At 41.9% G+C, this 15,003-nt stretch overlaps 1 protein-coding gene across 6 annotated transcripts in view; it reads right to left on the bottom strand.

Moving 5' to 3' along the window:
- Positions 1–15,003, bottom strand: part of dennd6b (DENN/MADD domain containing 6B) — a 73,969-nt gene that overhangs the window by 31,410 nt on the left and 27,556 nt on the right. For all 6 annotated transcript variants that reach the window (XR_013500193.1, XM_078235687.1, XM_078235688.1 and 3 more), the window contains 5 exons: positions 7,269–7,348; positions 5,498–5,560; positions 5,083–5,138; positions 4,527–4,649; positions 1,454–1,549 (listed from right to left, as the gene is read on the bottom strand). Coding sequence is in view for 5 of the 6 variants with exons in the window: in XM_078235687.1 (XP_078091813.1) it covers positions 1,454–1,549; positions 4,527–4,649; positions 5,083–5,138; positions 5,498–5,560; positions 7,269–7,348 (418 nt within the window). In the remaining variant the exon portion in view is untranslated. The remainder of the gene's footprint in view (positions 1–1,453; positions 1,550–4,526; positions 4,650–5,082; positions 5,139–5,497; positions 5,561–7,268; positions 7,349–15,003) is intronic.

Below are 15,003 nucleotides of genomic sequence, written 5' to 3'. Positions count from 1 at the left end.
AAAAATCCAAGTGGTAGGTGCCACACAATCACCGGCATAGAGCACACCACACCAGCAACTTAGTTTTTTTAAAGATTGGGCTGCCATTTTTACAGGGTGTCCAGATAAAAAAAGTGTAAAAACAGGACACCCTCACCACTACCCCCTGGCAATTTTTGTGGAGCAGTACACGTAGCTTCCACATGTACACTTGTACCAAGGTGTGCTATATGCTGACTGACAAACAATGGTATGCATTAGGATTGGCTCTAGGGATGGAGGGAGAAGGCACGCGGGCTCTCAAATGCAGCACTGAAGATTCTGGAGGAGGATGGAGAAGAGGAGGGATATCCGTTACCTGTGGGAGCGAAAAAGAAGGCCACAGGGACAAATAACATGGTGGGGGTGGAAGCAAATTACCCCAGGATAGAGCTCCAATTCCACAAGAAATACCCATCTCAGGATACTTCGGTGTCTTTGCCATTATTTATCCTTCAATCAACATCACTAAACAAACACTCTGACCTGGTCATTTATCTTATTGCTGTTTGTGGGACCTTGCAGTGTGAAAATTTGCTGCTATGTTTTCTACGTTACAAGACTGAGGTCGTTAAAATAGAAATACAAGCCTTTCTTTCCATTGTCTTATACTTCATTTTCTTCTTGGTTCTATATTTGTAAAATTTCATAAAGTAAATTATTTTAAAAGCTTATGATTGCTATCATTCTCTTCCTAGCAATCATGTATCCCCGACTGAGTTTCTCTCAATGCTATAGGTCAGCTGATTGGGCGTATGATGGGATTTTGCATGTTTCCATCTCTTTAACCTGCACAAAATGAAAACAAACGCCTGCATTTGAATTCCTTTTCGCATTCTCCAAATGTCCTAAAGTACTTTATAGCCAATTAAATACTGTTTACACGTAGTCATCATTATAATGTAAGAAATACATCAGCCAATTTACACACAGTTAAGTCCCATAAACAGAAATGTGATAATGACTTGATATGCTGTTTTTGTGATATTGATGAGGCAATACATATTGGCCAGGACACAGAAGATGACTCCCTGGCTCCTCTTGGAAATAGCGCCATGAGACCTTTAACGGCCACCTGAGGTTTAGTGTCTCATCCAAAAGACACCTCTGACAATGCAGCACTTCCTCAGTACTGCACTCAAGTGCCAGCCTCAATTTCTATGCTCAAGTCTTAAGAGTATTGAACCCACAACTTTCCAAATCAAAAGCAAGGATGCGACCAACTGAGCCGTAGCTGACACATAGGTAAGGAACATCAATTTGCCTTGTCCATGAGCACTGAAGCTAACTTCTTACCATACTCAGGCAGAGGGCAGCGGAGCTCTTTCACTGTACAAGTTACAACATTTGGGAAGTTTTATTTCAAAGTGTCAATTCCAAGACTCCATCCCACCACTTTAATAAATAGTTTTAAATTATTTATGTTTTAACTTACGGTGCCTGCGTTTTCGTTGTATACTCTTTAAATTCAGTGTCATGAATGGTGAAATAAGGCCGATAATCACAGCAGTATCTCAAGGGTGCAATGCAACTACAACAGAAAACACACAAACTAACAACAAATCCGGATATACAAATTTAAGCTAGTTGGCAATGAATGAGAGGCAACATGAACCTAACTTGTTTTTTTTTAAAAAAGTAAGAAGTTTAACAACACCAGGTTAAAGTCCAACAGGTTTATTTGGTAGCAAAAGCCACACAAGCTTTCGGAGCTCTTAGCCCCTTCTTCAGGTGAGTGGGAATTCTGTTCACAAACAGAGCTTATAAAGACACAGACTCAATTTACATGAATAATGGTTGGAATGCAAATACTTACAACTAATCAAGTCTTTAAGAAACGAAACAATGTGAGTGGAGAGAGCATCAAGACAGGCTAAAAAGATGTGTATTGTCTCCAGACAAGACAGCCAGTGAAACTCTGCAGGTCCACGCAACTGTGGGAGTTACAAATAGTGTGACATGAACCCAAATATTGGGTTCATGTCACACTATTTGTAACTCCCACAGTTGCGTGGACCTGCAGAGTTTCACTGGCTGTCTTGTCTGGAGACAATACACATCTTTTTAGCCTGTCTTGATGCTCTCTCCACTCACATTGTTTCGTTTCTTAAAGACTTGATTAGTTGTAAGTATTCGCATTCCAACCATTATTCATGTAAATTGAGTCTGTGTCTTTATAAGCTCTGTTTGTGAACAGAATTCCCACTCACCTGAAGAAGGGGCTAAGAGCTCCGAAAGCTTGTGTGGCTTTTGCTACCAAATAAACCTGTTGGACTTTAACCTGGTGTTGTTAAACTTCTTACTCTGTGTTTACCCCAGTCCAACGCCAGCATCTCCACATCATTTTTTTAAAAACACAGGTGAATTGTTAATATCTGGAATGCACTCCCTAAAAGGTGGTGGAGGCAGATTCAATAATAACTTCCAACATTGAATTGAACAAATATTTGAAGGGGAAACATCTGCAGAGCTACAGGGACAAAGCAGGGAAATAGGGCTAATGAGGGTGAGTGGTCTCCTTTTATGCTGCATCACTCTTTGACTCCAAGTTATTGTGGAAGTTGGTCAGACAGAATCTCCTGGATATACACTATCTGCTTTAACTAGGTTAATTCATATACTGATGTGTATCAAGTTTATTTCTGTTCATCGATCTGCGTTGAATTCCACAATTTCTGCGTTGAATTCCACAATTTTCACCAAAGCTACAGTAATAATTCTTAGTTTCCTAAGTCTGTTTTGCCTACCTCCTTTGGCCAAATTTCCACCACATCATAGCTCCCTAGTACCACAAGTTGCTGCAACTTATTGAAAATTGCTCTAGCATTCATAAACATTCATATTATCAAGGGGTTACTGCTGGTAATCGGATTGTGAATCTTCCTGCTGTGCCTTTTTCATTGTTTTTATTTCCCTCATTCATTAATTAGGGGGCATAAGTTCAAGGTGCGAGGGGCAAGGTTTAAAGGAGATGTACGAGGCAAGTTTTTTTTTACACAGAGGATGGTGGGTGCCTGGAGTTCACTGCCGGGGGAGGTAGTGGAAGCGGATACGATAGTGACTTTTAAGGAGCGTCTGGACAAACACATGAATAGAATGGGAGATATGGTCCCCACAAGGATAGGGGGTTTTAGTTCAGTTGAGCAGCATGGTCAGTGCAGGCTTGGAGGGTTGAAGGGCCCGTTCCTGTGCTGTAATTTTCTTTGTTCTACTCAGAGGGTGGTGACGGTCTGGAATGCACTGTCTGGGAGGGTGGTGGAGATGGGATGCTTCTTTAAAAAGTACCTGGATGAGTACTTGGTACGCCATAACATTCAAGGCTATGGGCCAAGTGCTGGCAAGTGGGATTAGGTGGGCAGGTCAGGGCCTTTCATGCGTCGATGCAGACTCGATGGGCCGAAGGGCCTCTTGTGCACTGTAGGATTCTGTGATTAATAGGTCCAAAAGTTTGCACGATATTGAAAATGTGGCCTAACTAAAGTTTTGTATAACTTCAAGGTTTCCTCTTTATATCTGCATTCTAGGCCTTTAGGTATAAAAACAAGCATTCCAATTTACTTTTTGACCTGATCTTTCTTTAATATAAACAGGTTAAAGATGTTCCAGTGCTTGAGGTCACTAGCCTCGCATTGTATTAGTACTTCCTGTTACTAATCCAGCTGCTGTGCTCTTTCTGTAAAATGGGTCCTAAAATACGGGTGCCATTTACAACTCAAGGAGCAGTCTGAAATACGCTTGTACCATGGCAAGATAATATGCTTGATGCTTTGAGGAATCTGTCCAATATGACTGTCCAATAGAACTGACACGCGATTTATTTTTGCTAGTATTTTCCTGTTAATCCGATAATCCTTCTGCTTATTTTATATCCCTAAATGCATGACTTTATAGTTATCTGCATTAAACTGCATCAGCAAAATATCTCCCGAAATAATCTAAGGCCATCTTGGATTTCCCTGCTAATCTACAAATTTAGATAGAAATTACCATCACCCTTTCCAGCATTTCATTAAATGATCTAGAAAAAAACTGAGCAATCCGTCATAGCCCACAAAGAAGGAGTACAAGAATGAATGATTTGGGGTCTAAAGAATGATACATATTAGAATAATCTCACAGAACTGGCACTCTTTGCAATGAAAAGGAGAAGATAGAGAAGGATATTCAAATCAATAAAGCTCAATGAAGCTGAAGATCAGTCAGGGGCATTTGGTCAGCTAGCAGAACAAGGGGGTAATAGTAAAACTAAAAACAGGCCGATGCAGATGACATGCAAAAAAGCATTACTTTAACAAGGGAACGGTTTAATATTGTAGAATCAACTGGCAAAGATCCCTTGAAGGGCAAGTATCTGTCCAAGATAATCTTGTGTAAGCTTTGGCCCAACTAATTGATTACTAAATTTTATATTCACTCAGTTAATTAAGCTCTTAGAAGCTGAAGGTCAATATACAAGGTATCGTAAAAATGTCACTTGAAAGATTTACTGCATATAGTTCCCTACTCACCTAGTCAGTGCCAGCACAGTATCTGAAGAAATTTTGGGGGATGTTGCCATGACAATCACTGGTTCTCCAAGCAACATTAGCTCCCACAGCATTTGGATATGGATCAGAATTGATTGGAAACACCTGAAAGAAGAAATCAGTGAAACAGAATGGGTCGGAGCAAGGAAAATGCACCTTATTTTAAATAAGGCCATTGGATTTAAGAAACCCATGGTACCCGCAATCCCACCCCACCCACCTTATCATCTCTCGGAATTCCTTCTCCAATAACACATCAGTTGTCTCTTACCCTATTCATACTGTCCGTTTCAATGGTGTAAATCTTAAACACAGTTGATATGTGACAGTTTAACATCCCCAAAAAAAGAGAATAAATAATTGTAGTGAATCGTTTTATACCATAGCTCAAGTTGACTGTTCCAAGTATGGGTAGTATTTTTTCTACCGTCAACATTTCAAAGATATATTAAATATTTATACTGCAGCATCACAATTTTGTCACTAGGCTCTTGCCATATTCACTCAAGTCCATTTGCTGCATCGAAATAGCTCTTACCCGAAAAGATCCAACTCGTTTATTGTGGGAATGACCATTGGCGCTGGCAACAGATTCTATGAGGAAATAAATAAGGTTTTTCAATCTTCAACATAGTATACTTCAAAAAAATGGACAAGGATCAAATAAAATTACAGATGGCATAGTATGTCGAATACAATCTAGGTACCACATCCTTCACCACAGGCAATGTCTTTTCCCATATAGTATCTCAGATACTGTGGTACAGACAATTTTTTGTTCTATTTATTGATCCTTTTAGCGCTATACTTGCTAATCTTCAGTTTCTACTTCCCCTGCACGCTAAACAGTTTTAATAGATTTACCATAAAACCAGCTTCCACTACCCATTAAGATCATCTAGCAGTGGACCATCATCATACTTCATTAGAATAATGTGCATTTTTTGCCATACCTCCTGGTTTGATTGTTTGAGAGGGCTTGTTCCAAGTTTGTCTTTCTTGGATGGAATCCGCACCTATGGATGAGTGGAAAATGTGAAGTTTTAAAACAAAAAAAAAGGAAATAGCCCTAAACACATTATAAAAATCTAGAACTAAGGTTATGGGCATGCATTTTGCACCCATTGGGCGCAGACACTTAGCAGGATTGAAAGCGAATGTGCTTGTGGCCGTAATGGGCCCTGGAACATGATTTCATGCTGGCTGGGCTGTTAACAGGCAGCCAGCGTGAAACACGCACCGAGAAAGGCTCAATGCAGATGAGGGAGGCAGACGCCAAGATGAGGGTGGATGTGGGCTGAAGCTTCTAATAGGCTCCCCCAAGGCAGGCAGCTGCTCTGGACTTGTCACAGGAAGCTGCAAACCTCTAAATTAAATCCCAATGAAAATACACAATAAACTGTGTCATTAGCAGCAAATTCAAACACAAACCTCAGTCACCTTTTTCATTTTATTTCAGGTCTGTCATATCATCCTGCCCTAGATTGAGGTTGTAGTTGAAACGTAAAGGCCGTCCAGCCAAGCAGCTTGCCTGCCAATTGTATAAGTAGGTGGGCCACGTAATACAGCTTTCAATTGGCTTCTTAATGGGTCTAATTGTCATTTAATTGTCGACAGATGCACTTCCAATTCACACGTGCAGGCCAATAAAAAATAATCGGGGCTGTGTGTGTGGTGACATCATGACATGCACCCAATGTTTTCTCATGTGATTCCACATGCCTCTGGGTCAGGAACACACCTGTCCGAGCAACATACAATTCTGGCCAAGTATACAAACCATGGATTTACAGAATGTTCTCAAATTTATAATTGGAAACTTTTAAATAAGTTCACTAGTCTGCAATCATGAGGAAAATGTCATTGTCCAATATTATTATGTCCTTCCCAAAGTTCATCTCTCTTCTTCCTTAAACCATTTCTTTCTGCCCTCCCCAAAGTTCTCAAAATCTCCCAAATTAAAAAGGATTCATTGTACTATTTTATCGTATTGTACTTGATTTATAGGACAGTGCCCTGATGATAGTAAATTAAACAGAATAAGATCGATAGTATAGGCAAACAGCCACATTATAGATTCTATCCATTTATTTAACTCCCAGAGTATCTCCTCATTGAAACAGAACTCCGGACAACATATTTAACCCGGGAATATTATGTGGATCCTGTTATCTGCAGATATGCTTTTTGAGCAGCTTATACCAACACTGAAGAGAATAGAAATTCTGATTGACATGCTGGATTACAAAACAGATAACAAGAACAGTGAATTTCTGACAAGGAGCCAAACACTATTTGGTCAAATTGGAAACAATATCAAATGATCAGAGCAGAGGATACGGATTCTCCATCTTGTGAGCAGTGTGGAGTAACTAAAAGACTGCACTGAGAACAAGACACTAAATCTGAGTTTAAGAAGAGAAAGAAGTGCAATTGGAAATGCTGCATTTCATGCCAACATAAATTCCGAAATAAATTTCTATATACAGAGCCCCAGCAGGAAAACTGGGTTAAAATAATGTCATTTCAACTCCGGAGTCCTCAGTTCAAATCCAGCTGAGAAAGATCGAATCGGTTCCACATCTTGGAAAGAGGAAACGACATGAGTTACAGTCTACATCTTCCATAAGCGTCTTTTAACTGAATTTTAAGTCCCAAACAACTCAGAAATCTGGGTCTCTCTTTACCAAACCCCAAACATCCCACATTTCTGCCCGTTCATACCTGAATAACCACTCCCATCACAGGCAGGCTGAGCATATTTCCAGGGACTGGTGCTGGCCACTGGTCAATCTCATTACAAACTGAAAGAAAAGTAGACAGTACTCAGAATTCATAAACTGAAGAGAAAACGCTGGAAAATCTCAGCAGGTCTGGCAGCATCTGTAAGGAGAGAAAATATGACTCTTTGTCAAAGCTGGGTCATCTGGACTCGAAACATCAGCTCTTTTCTCTCCTGACAGATGCTGTCAGACCTGCTAAGATTTTCCAGCATTTTCTCTTTTGGTTTCATATTCCAGCATCCGCAGTAATTTGCTTTTATTCACAAACTGAACATAATTGTCTGCAACTATTTTCTTCAAGCATATCTTTTACCAAAATTGTTCCCACTATAATATCTAATAACCCAAAGAATGAAATCACAAATCTTTGAATGGGACTTGTGACCTTAAATGGCATACAAGAGCAACAGCTCCAAGTTATCAATGGAATTCCCAGGTTCCACTAAGGGTGAAATGAGGAGAAATGTATGCAGTGAGTTGTTACGATCAGCAGCGTGCTGCCTGAAAGGATGGAGGAAGCAGATTTAACACTAACTTTCAAATGAAAATTGGATTAATACGGGGTAATATTTGTAAGGCTAAGGAGAAAGGACAATTCAATGGGACAAATTGGATAGCTTTTTTTGAAGAGCTACACAGGCACAATGGGGCAAATTACAAGATTCTTTAGTCCCCTCCATTCTCCATGTAATAATGTCACCCAGACCAGTTTTCCGTCACCAACACCCTTTATTTACAATGTGCATACATAACCGCGTCTGCGACTACACTGTACAGGTCAAGTCCCGGAATCTTCTGACTGCCAGTCGGAGTGGAGCCAGCTGGCTTTAGACCACGTACACACGCGTACGCGCGCACACACACGCATACGCACACGCGTACACCCACCCCTCCCTCCTTATTGAGCAAGCCTCCACTCACTTAAGGGGGGAGCTCGTACTCTTCGAGCCCACAGGGAGACCTACTGAAGATCTCCTGTGGCCATCACAACATCCACCAAGTGGAAACTGATCAAAATCTTTGGGAAAAACCCCTAAAAATGTTTGTAGAAACTATGTTTATAAACTTGTGCAATGTACAGTACTTCTAAAGAAAATACTCAAACTGAACTGGAAAGATATTTTTTCCTCTCCTTAGCTCCTTTTGACACTTTCTTCCACATATCGACTACTCTGCATGTTTGTTAAATCTAAGTCTCTTCACCTTTCCTATTCCAAGTTTGAGACTATGTCCTCTTGTACAATCTGAAACAAGATTAAGCATATTGATTTTTTTAAAATCCTGATATGCTCTAGAAGATTTTGATCACTTAGTAAACCATGGATTAAAATCAGCACAATTTTCTGGTCTGAAAATCTAACAGCTCCTAAAGGAATAACATTGTATTGATAACATGTGATTGAATGTTATGTAAAGGGATCTTGAGAAGCTACTTAAGCTGCCGTTGCTGTTGTACAGATGGCTTATTGATAAAATAAACCAAGCAGTATTAGAAAAAATGTGGCAGCATGAATGTTTAAATTTATTTATTAGTGTCACAAGTGGGCTTGTATTAACATTGCAATAAGGCTATTGTGAAAATCCCCTAGTCGCCACACTCTAGCACCTGTTTGGGTTCAAGGAGGAAAGATTTAGCATGGCCAATGCACCTAACCAGCACGTTTTTTGGACTGTAGGAGGAAACTGGAGCACCCGGAGGAAACCCACACAGACACGGGGAGAAGGTGCAAACTCCACACAGTCAGTCAGTGACCCAAGCCAGGAATCGAACCCGGATCTCTGGCGCTTTGAGGCAGCAGTGCTTACCACTGTACCACCCAGTACATAGAAAATAGAAAGGGAAAATAGCAAATTATTAAATTTCAAATATAAAAGTAAATGCTGAAAATACATAGTAGGTATGTCAGCATGGGAGAAAAGACAAGATATGAAATTTTGCGCCATCATCAGAACTAAATATGCTGAATGACTCACTGTTGATTTCCAGCATATTCTATTATTTTAGCACATAGGGAGTTCTCTAAAGAACAAAACGTAGAAGTTTTTTTTGGATAATAGCCTTTGGAAAACCTCATATCCATACTGTCATGTTTCCTTTAATGCTGTACACTTGAATTATGGTCAATTTAGTTTACAATGCAGGATATTTAGAATGGAAGTAAGGAATGTGTGACACAGGAAAAAGGATCAAAAGCAACACCATGACATGTTCAAACAAGTGCTTAGCCAGGGAGGGAAAGAAGACATGTGAAAATTGATAAAAAGCTGGTGGTAAGGGAATTCTAAGAAGGCTGGTTAGCATTTGCTGGCTTGTAACTATAAGTTCCAAATAATATGTAGTCTCCCGGTACCAGGTAAATTGTATCATAGTGAGGTTATGTATATTCTGGGAAGAAGTTGAGCAACCTGAAGATGTGCTTGACATTTGAAACAATGAGATGAAGATCTTGCAAAAGGAACTTGAAGAATTATATGTTAGTTTGAAAAGCAGCAAATCACACCACTCAAAGGCAGTAACCTTTGGATTATTCCCAGGGTCATGCACTCGGCCAGTTAGAGAGGAACATTTCGAAACATCAACATGTGGTTTGCCAGTCAGTGGAGAAAGGAACGTTTCAGATTCATAGCGCATTGTCATGGGTTCTGGAGCAGAGGAAGATCCACAGAAAAGATGGGCTTCCTCTAAACAAAATCAGCATTGATGCCCATTTGGAGAATATGGGAGAATATTAATCAATCAAATAGGAAGGCCAAAATCTGAGTACTTGAGGAGCTAGGAATAAATATGATGAAGCAGTAAAACAATCGAAAATATCTGCTACACCAATATCTGCTATTCACTGTGGGAAACAGTTACTTTAACATTCACTTTCATTCTTCTGCTGATAGTCAAATCTTAGATGCCTAGTTACTCAAAACCTGTTATCATTTTATGACCCAAGTGTCACCAAAACACCCCCCCCCCCCCCACCCTTCTCTGTCCACGAGAAACAATATTCTTTGAGTTTTTCTTCATAACTATTAACCTTTCATTCTCTGTCACATTCCCTTTTCATAGCTCCAGCACTAATCCTATAATGTGGTAGTCAAAACAGCACACACGATCTTAGCAATAGCCTAACCAATGTCATGCACATCGGTTAGACTATTCAAGATAATTTACTTATTTTAATGTCCAATGCCCCATGTATAAATTCCAGAATCATTTCAATGTTTAAAGATATAAATATCTGCATTCCAAATCCTACAATTCTCCACTCTGTCTGAACTATATCCAACCCTAATTGCCCATTCCACTTCACTGTTTATATCCTATTGCAACTATCTTCAAAGTTTACAACATCCTCTATGATCTTAATTCATTCATAGGATGTGGGCATTGCTGGCTACAAGACACCCACCATCCTAACTTGGGACCAAATTACTATTCTTTCACTGTTATTTGGTCGAAAACCTGGAATTCCTTTCCTGACAACACTGTGGGTGTACATAGACTACAAGATTGCAATGATACAAAAAAAAAGCAGCTTGCTACCACTTTCTCAAGAGCAATTAATAATAGCTGACAAATGCAGGTCTTACCAGTGATGTCCACATCCAATGAACAAATGCAAAAAATTGTACACAGTGCTCTGGCTCATTTGTAAAGATTCAGCATCACTTCCTTGTTTTTTGTGTTGAACTGTATTTTTTTTTAAAAATTCATTCATGGGACATGGGTGTCGCTGGCTGGCCAGCATTTATTGCCCATCCCTAGTTGCCCTCGGACAGTTGAGAGTCAACCACATTGCTGTGGCTCTGGAGTCACATAGGCCAGACCAGGTAAGGATGGCAGATTTCCTTTCCTCAAGGACATTAGTGAACCAGATGGGCTTTCCTGACAATCAACAATGGTTTCATGGTTATCAATAGATTCTTAATTCCAGATGTTTGTTATTGAATTCAAATTCCACCATTGGCGGGATTCGAACCTGGGTCCTCAGAACATTAGCTGAACTTCTGGATGAATAGTCCAGTGATAATACCACCAGGCCATCGCCTCCCCATTATTATAAAGACAAAAATCCTATATGCCTTCTGAACCATCTTGCACTTTCACCTTCATATATTTGTGAATGTCTATCCACAGTTCTTTCTGTTATGCTCCCCACTCAATAGTACCATTTAGATTACATTGCCACCTTCCATTACTTGTCTGATGTTTGAGAGTAGGGTGGCAGACTTGTAACTGGCTGGATTACATTTGTCCATTTTTGAGGACAGGATATAACTGGGCAATATCCCACATTGTCAGGTAGATGCCAATATTGTAGATCCACGGGAACAGTTTATTCAGGGGCATGGCTATTTCTAGAGCACAGCTCTATTGTGGGGTTGTTGCCTTTTCTGTATCAGGTGTCTTCAGATGTTTCTTAATATTACTTGTAGTGAATCAAACTGGCTTAAGACATGTATTATGCTGGGAATCTCGAGAGGAAACAGAGTGGATCATCCACTCGGCACGCCCAGTCGAAGATAGCTACAAGGACTTCAATCTTGACTTTTGCACAGAAGTACTGGGCTCCCCCATTATTGAGGGTGGGGAAGTTTGTGGAGCCTCCTCCTCCACTAGTTGTTCAATCGTCCACTACCATTCACAATTGGATGTGACAGGAATGGAAAGCTTTGATCGGATCCTTTGGTTGCAGGATTGCTTTGGTCTGACTATCACATGCTGCTTCCACTGGGCAATTCTGGGCACTATACTCTCAGAAGGATGTCCAAGACCTTGGAGAGGGTACAGGGGTGGTTTACCATGATGATGATGTGGAGATGCCAGCGTTGGACTGGGGTAAACACAGTAAGAAGTCTCACAACACCAGGTTAAACTCCAACAGGTTTATTTGGTAGCAAAAGCCACGAGCTTTCGGAGCGCTGCTCCTTCGTCAGGTAAGTGGGAATTCTGTTCACAAACAGGGCACATAAAGACACAAACTCAATTTATAAAATAATGGTTGGAATGCGAGTCTTTACAGCTAATCAAGTCTTAATGGTGCAGACAATGTGAGCGGAGAGAGCATTAAGCACAGGTTAAAGAGGTGTGTATTGTCTCCAGACAGGACAGTTAGTGAGATTTTGCAAGTCCAGGCAAGTCGTGGGGGTTACAGATAGTGTGACATGAACCCAAGATCCCGGTTGAGGCCGTCCTCATGTGTGCGGAACTTGGCTATCAGTCTCTGCTCAGCGACTCTGCGTTGTGATGTGTCATGAAGGCCGCCTTGGAGAATGCTTACCTGAAGATCAGAGGCCGAATGCCCGTGACTGCTGAAGTGTTCCCCAACAGGGTTGTATGGTGTCGTGGTCACTGTTCTTCTGAAGACTGGGTAGTTTGCTGCGGACAATGGTCTGTTTGAGATTGTGATGCGGACAATGGTCTGTTTGAGGTTGTGAAACAGACCATTGTCCACAGCAAGCCTTCAGAAGAACAGTGACCACAACACCTTACAACCCTGCCACAGTAACCTCTGCAAGACGTGCCGGATCATCGACACGGATGCCATCATCTCACATGAGAACACCATCCACCAGGTACACGGGACATACTCTTGCAACTCGGCCAATGTTGTCTACCTGATACGCTGCAGGAAAGGATGGCCCGAGGCATGGTACATTGGGGAGACCATGCAGACGCTATGACAACGGATGAATGAACACCGCTCAACAATCACCAGGCAAGACTGTTCTCTTCCCGTTGGGGAACACTTCAGCAGTCACGGGCATTCGGCCTCTGATCTTCAGGTAAGCATTCTCCAAGGCGGCCTTCACGACACATCACAACGCAGAGTCGCTGAGCAGAGACTGATAGCCAAGTTCCGCACACATGAGGACGGCCTCAACCGGGATCTTGGGTTCATGTCACACTATCTGTAACCCCCATGGCTTGCTTGGGCTTGCAAAATCTCACTAACTGTCCTGGCTGGAGACAATACACATCTCTTTAACCTGTGCTTAACCCTCTCTCCACTCACATTGTCTGTACCTTTAAGACTTGATTCCTGTAAAGACTCGCATTCCAACCATTATTTTGTAAATTGAGTTTGTGTCTTTATATGCCCTGTTTGTGAACAGAACTCCCACTTACCTGACGAAGGAGCAGCGCTCCGAAAGCTAGTGGCTTTTGCTACCAAATAAACCTGTTGGCGTTTAACCTGGTGTTGTGAGGCTTCTTACTGTGTTTACCATGATGATACCAGGGATTAGGAACTTCGCTCATGTAGAGATTTTGCCGAAACTGGGATTGTTTTCCAAGATGTGGAGATGCCGGCGTTGGATGACATTTTCTTCCTTTGGACTCATGGTGAACAATCACTGAAACAACTATATGATGACATCAACAAGTTCCATCCCACCATCAGACTCACCGTGGACTACTCTCCGGAATCGGTTGCATTCTTGAACACACGCATCTCCATTAAGGACGGTCACCTCAGCACCTCACTGTACCGCAAGCCCACGGATGACCTCACGATGCTCCACTTCTCCAGCTTCCACCCCAAACACGTTAAAGAAGCCATCCCCTACGGACAAGCCCTCCGTATACACAGGATCTGCTCAGATGGGGAGGATCGCAACAGACACCTCCTGATGCTGAAAGATGCCATCATAAGAACAGGATATGGCGCTCGACTCATCGATCAACAGTTCCGACGCGCCACAGCGAAAAACCGCACCGACCTCCTCATCAGACAAACACTGGACACGGTGGACAGAGTACCCTTCATCGTCCAGTACTTCCCCGGAGTGGAGAAGCTACGACATCTCCTCTGGAGCCTTCAACATGTCATTGATGAAGATGAACATCTCGCCAAGGCCATCCCCACTTCTTGCCTTCAAACAACCGCACAACCTCAAACAGACCATTGTCCGCAGCAAACTACCCAGCCTTCAGGAGAACAGTGACCACGACACCATACAACCCTGCCACAGCAACCTCTGCAAGACGTGCCGGATCATCGACACGGATGCCATCATCTCACGTGAGAACACCATCCACCAGATACATGGTACATACTCTTGCAACTTGGCCAACGTTGTCTACCTGATACGCTGCAGGAAAGGATGTCCCGAGGCATGGTACATTGGGGAAACCATGCAGACGCTACGACAACGGATGAATGAACACCGCTCGACAATCACCAGGCAAGAGTGTTCTCTTCCTGTTGGGGAACACTTCAGCAGTCACGGGCATTCAGCCTCTGATCTTCGGGTAAGCGTTCTCCAAGGCGGCCTTCACGACACACGACAGCGCAGAGTCGCTGAGCAGAGACTGATAGCCAAGTTCCGCACACATGAGGACAGCCTCAACCGGGATCTTGGGTTCATGTCACACTATCTGTAAACCCCACGACTTGCCTGGACTTGCAAAATCTCACTAACTGTCCTGGCTGGAGACAATACACATCTCTTTAACCTGTGCTTAATGCTCTCTCCACTCACATTGTCTGCACCTTTAAGACTTGATTAACTGTAAAGACTCGCATTCAAATCATTATTCTATAAATTGAGTTTGTGTCTTTATGTGCCCTGTTTGTGAACAGAACTCCCACTCACCTGACGAAGGAGCAGCGCTCCGAAAGGTAGTAGTGTTTGCTACCAAATAAACCTGTTGGACTTTAACCTGGTGTTGTGAGACTTCT

The sequence above is a fragment of the Mustelus asterias genome, chromosome 19 (assembly GCF_964213995.1).
Source record: "Mustelus asterias chromosome 19, sMusAst1.hap1.1, whole genome shotgun sequence".
Lineage (NCBI taxonomy): Eukaryota > Metazoa > Chordata > Chondrichthyes > Carcharhiniformes > Triakidae > Mustelus > Mustelus asterias.
This window is presented reverse-complemented; position numbering and strand designations above follow the sequence as displayed.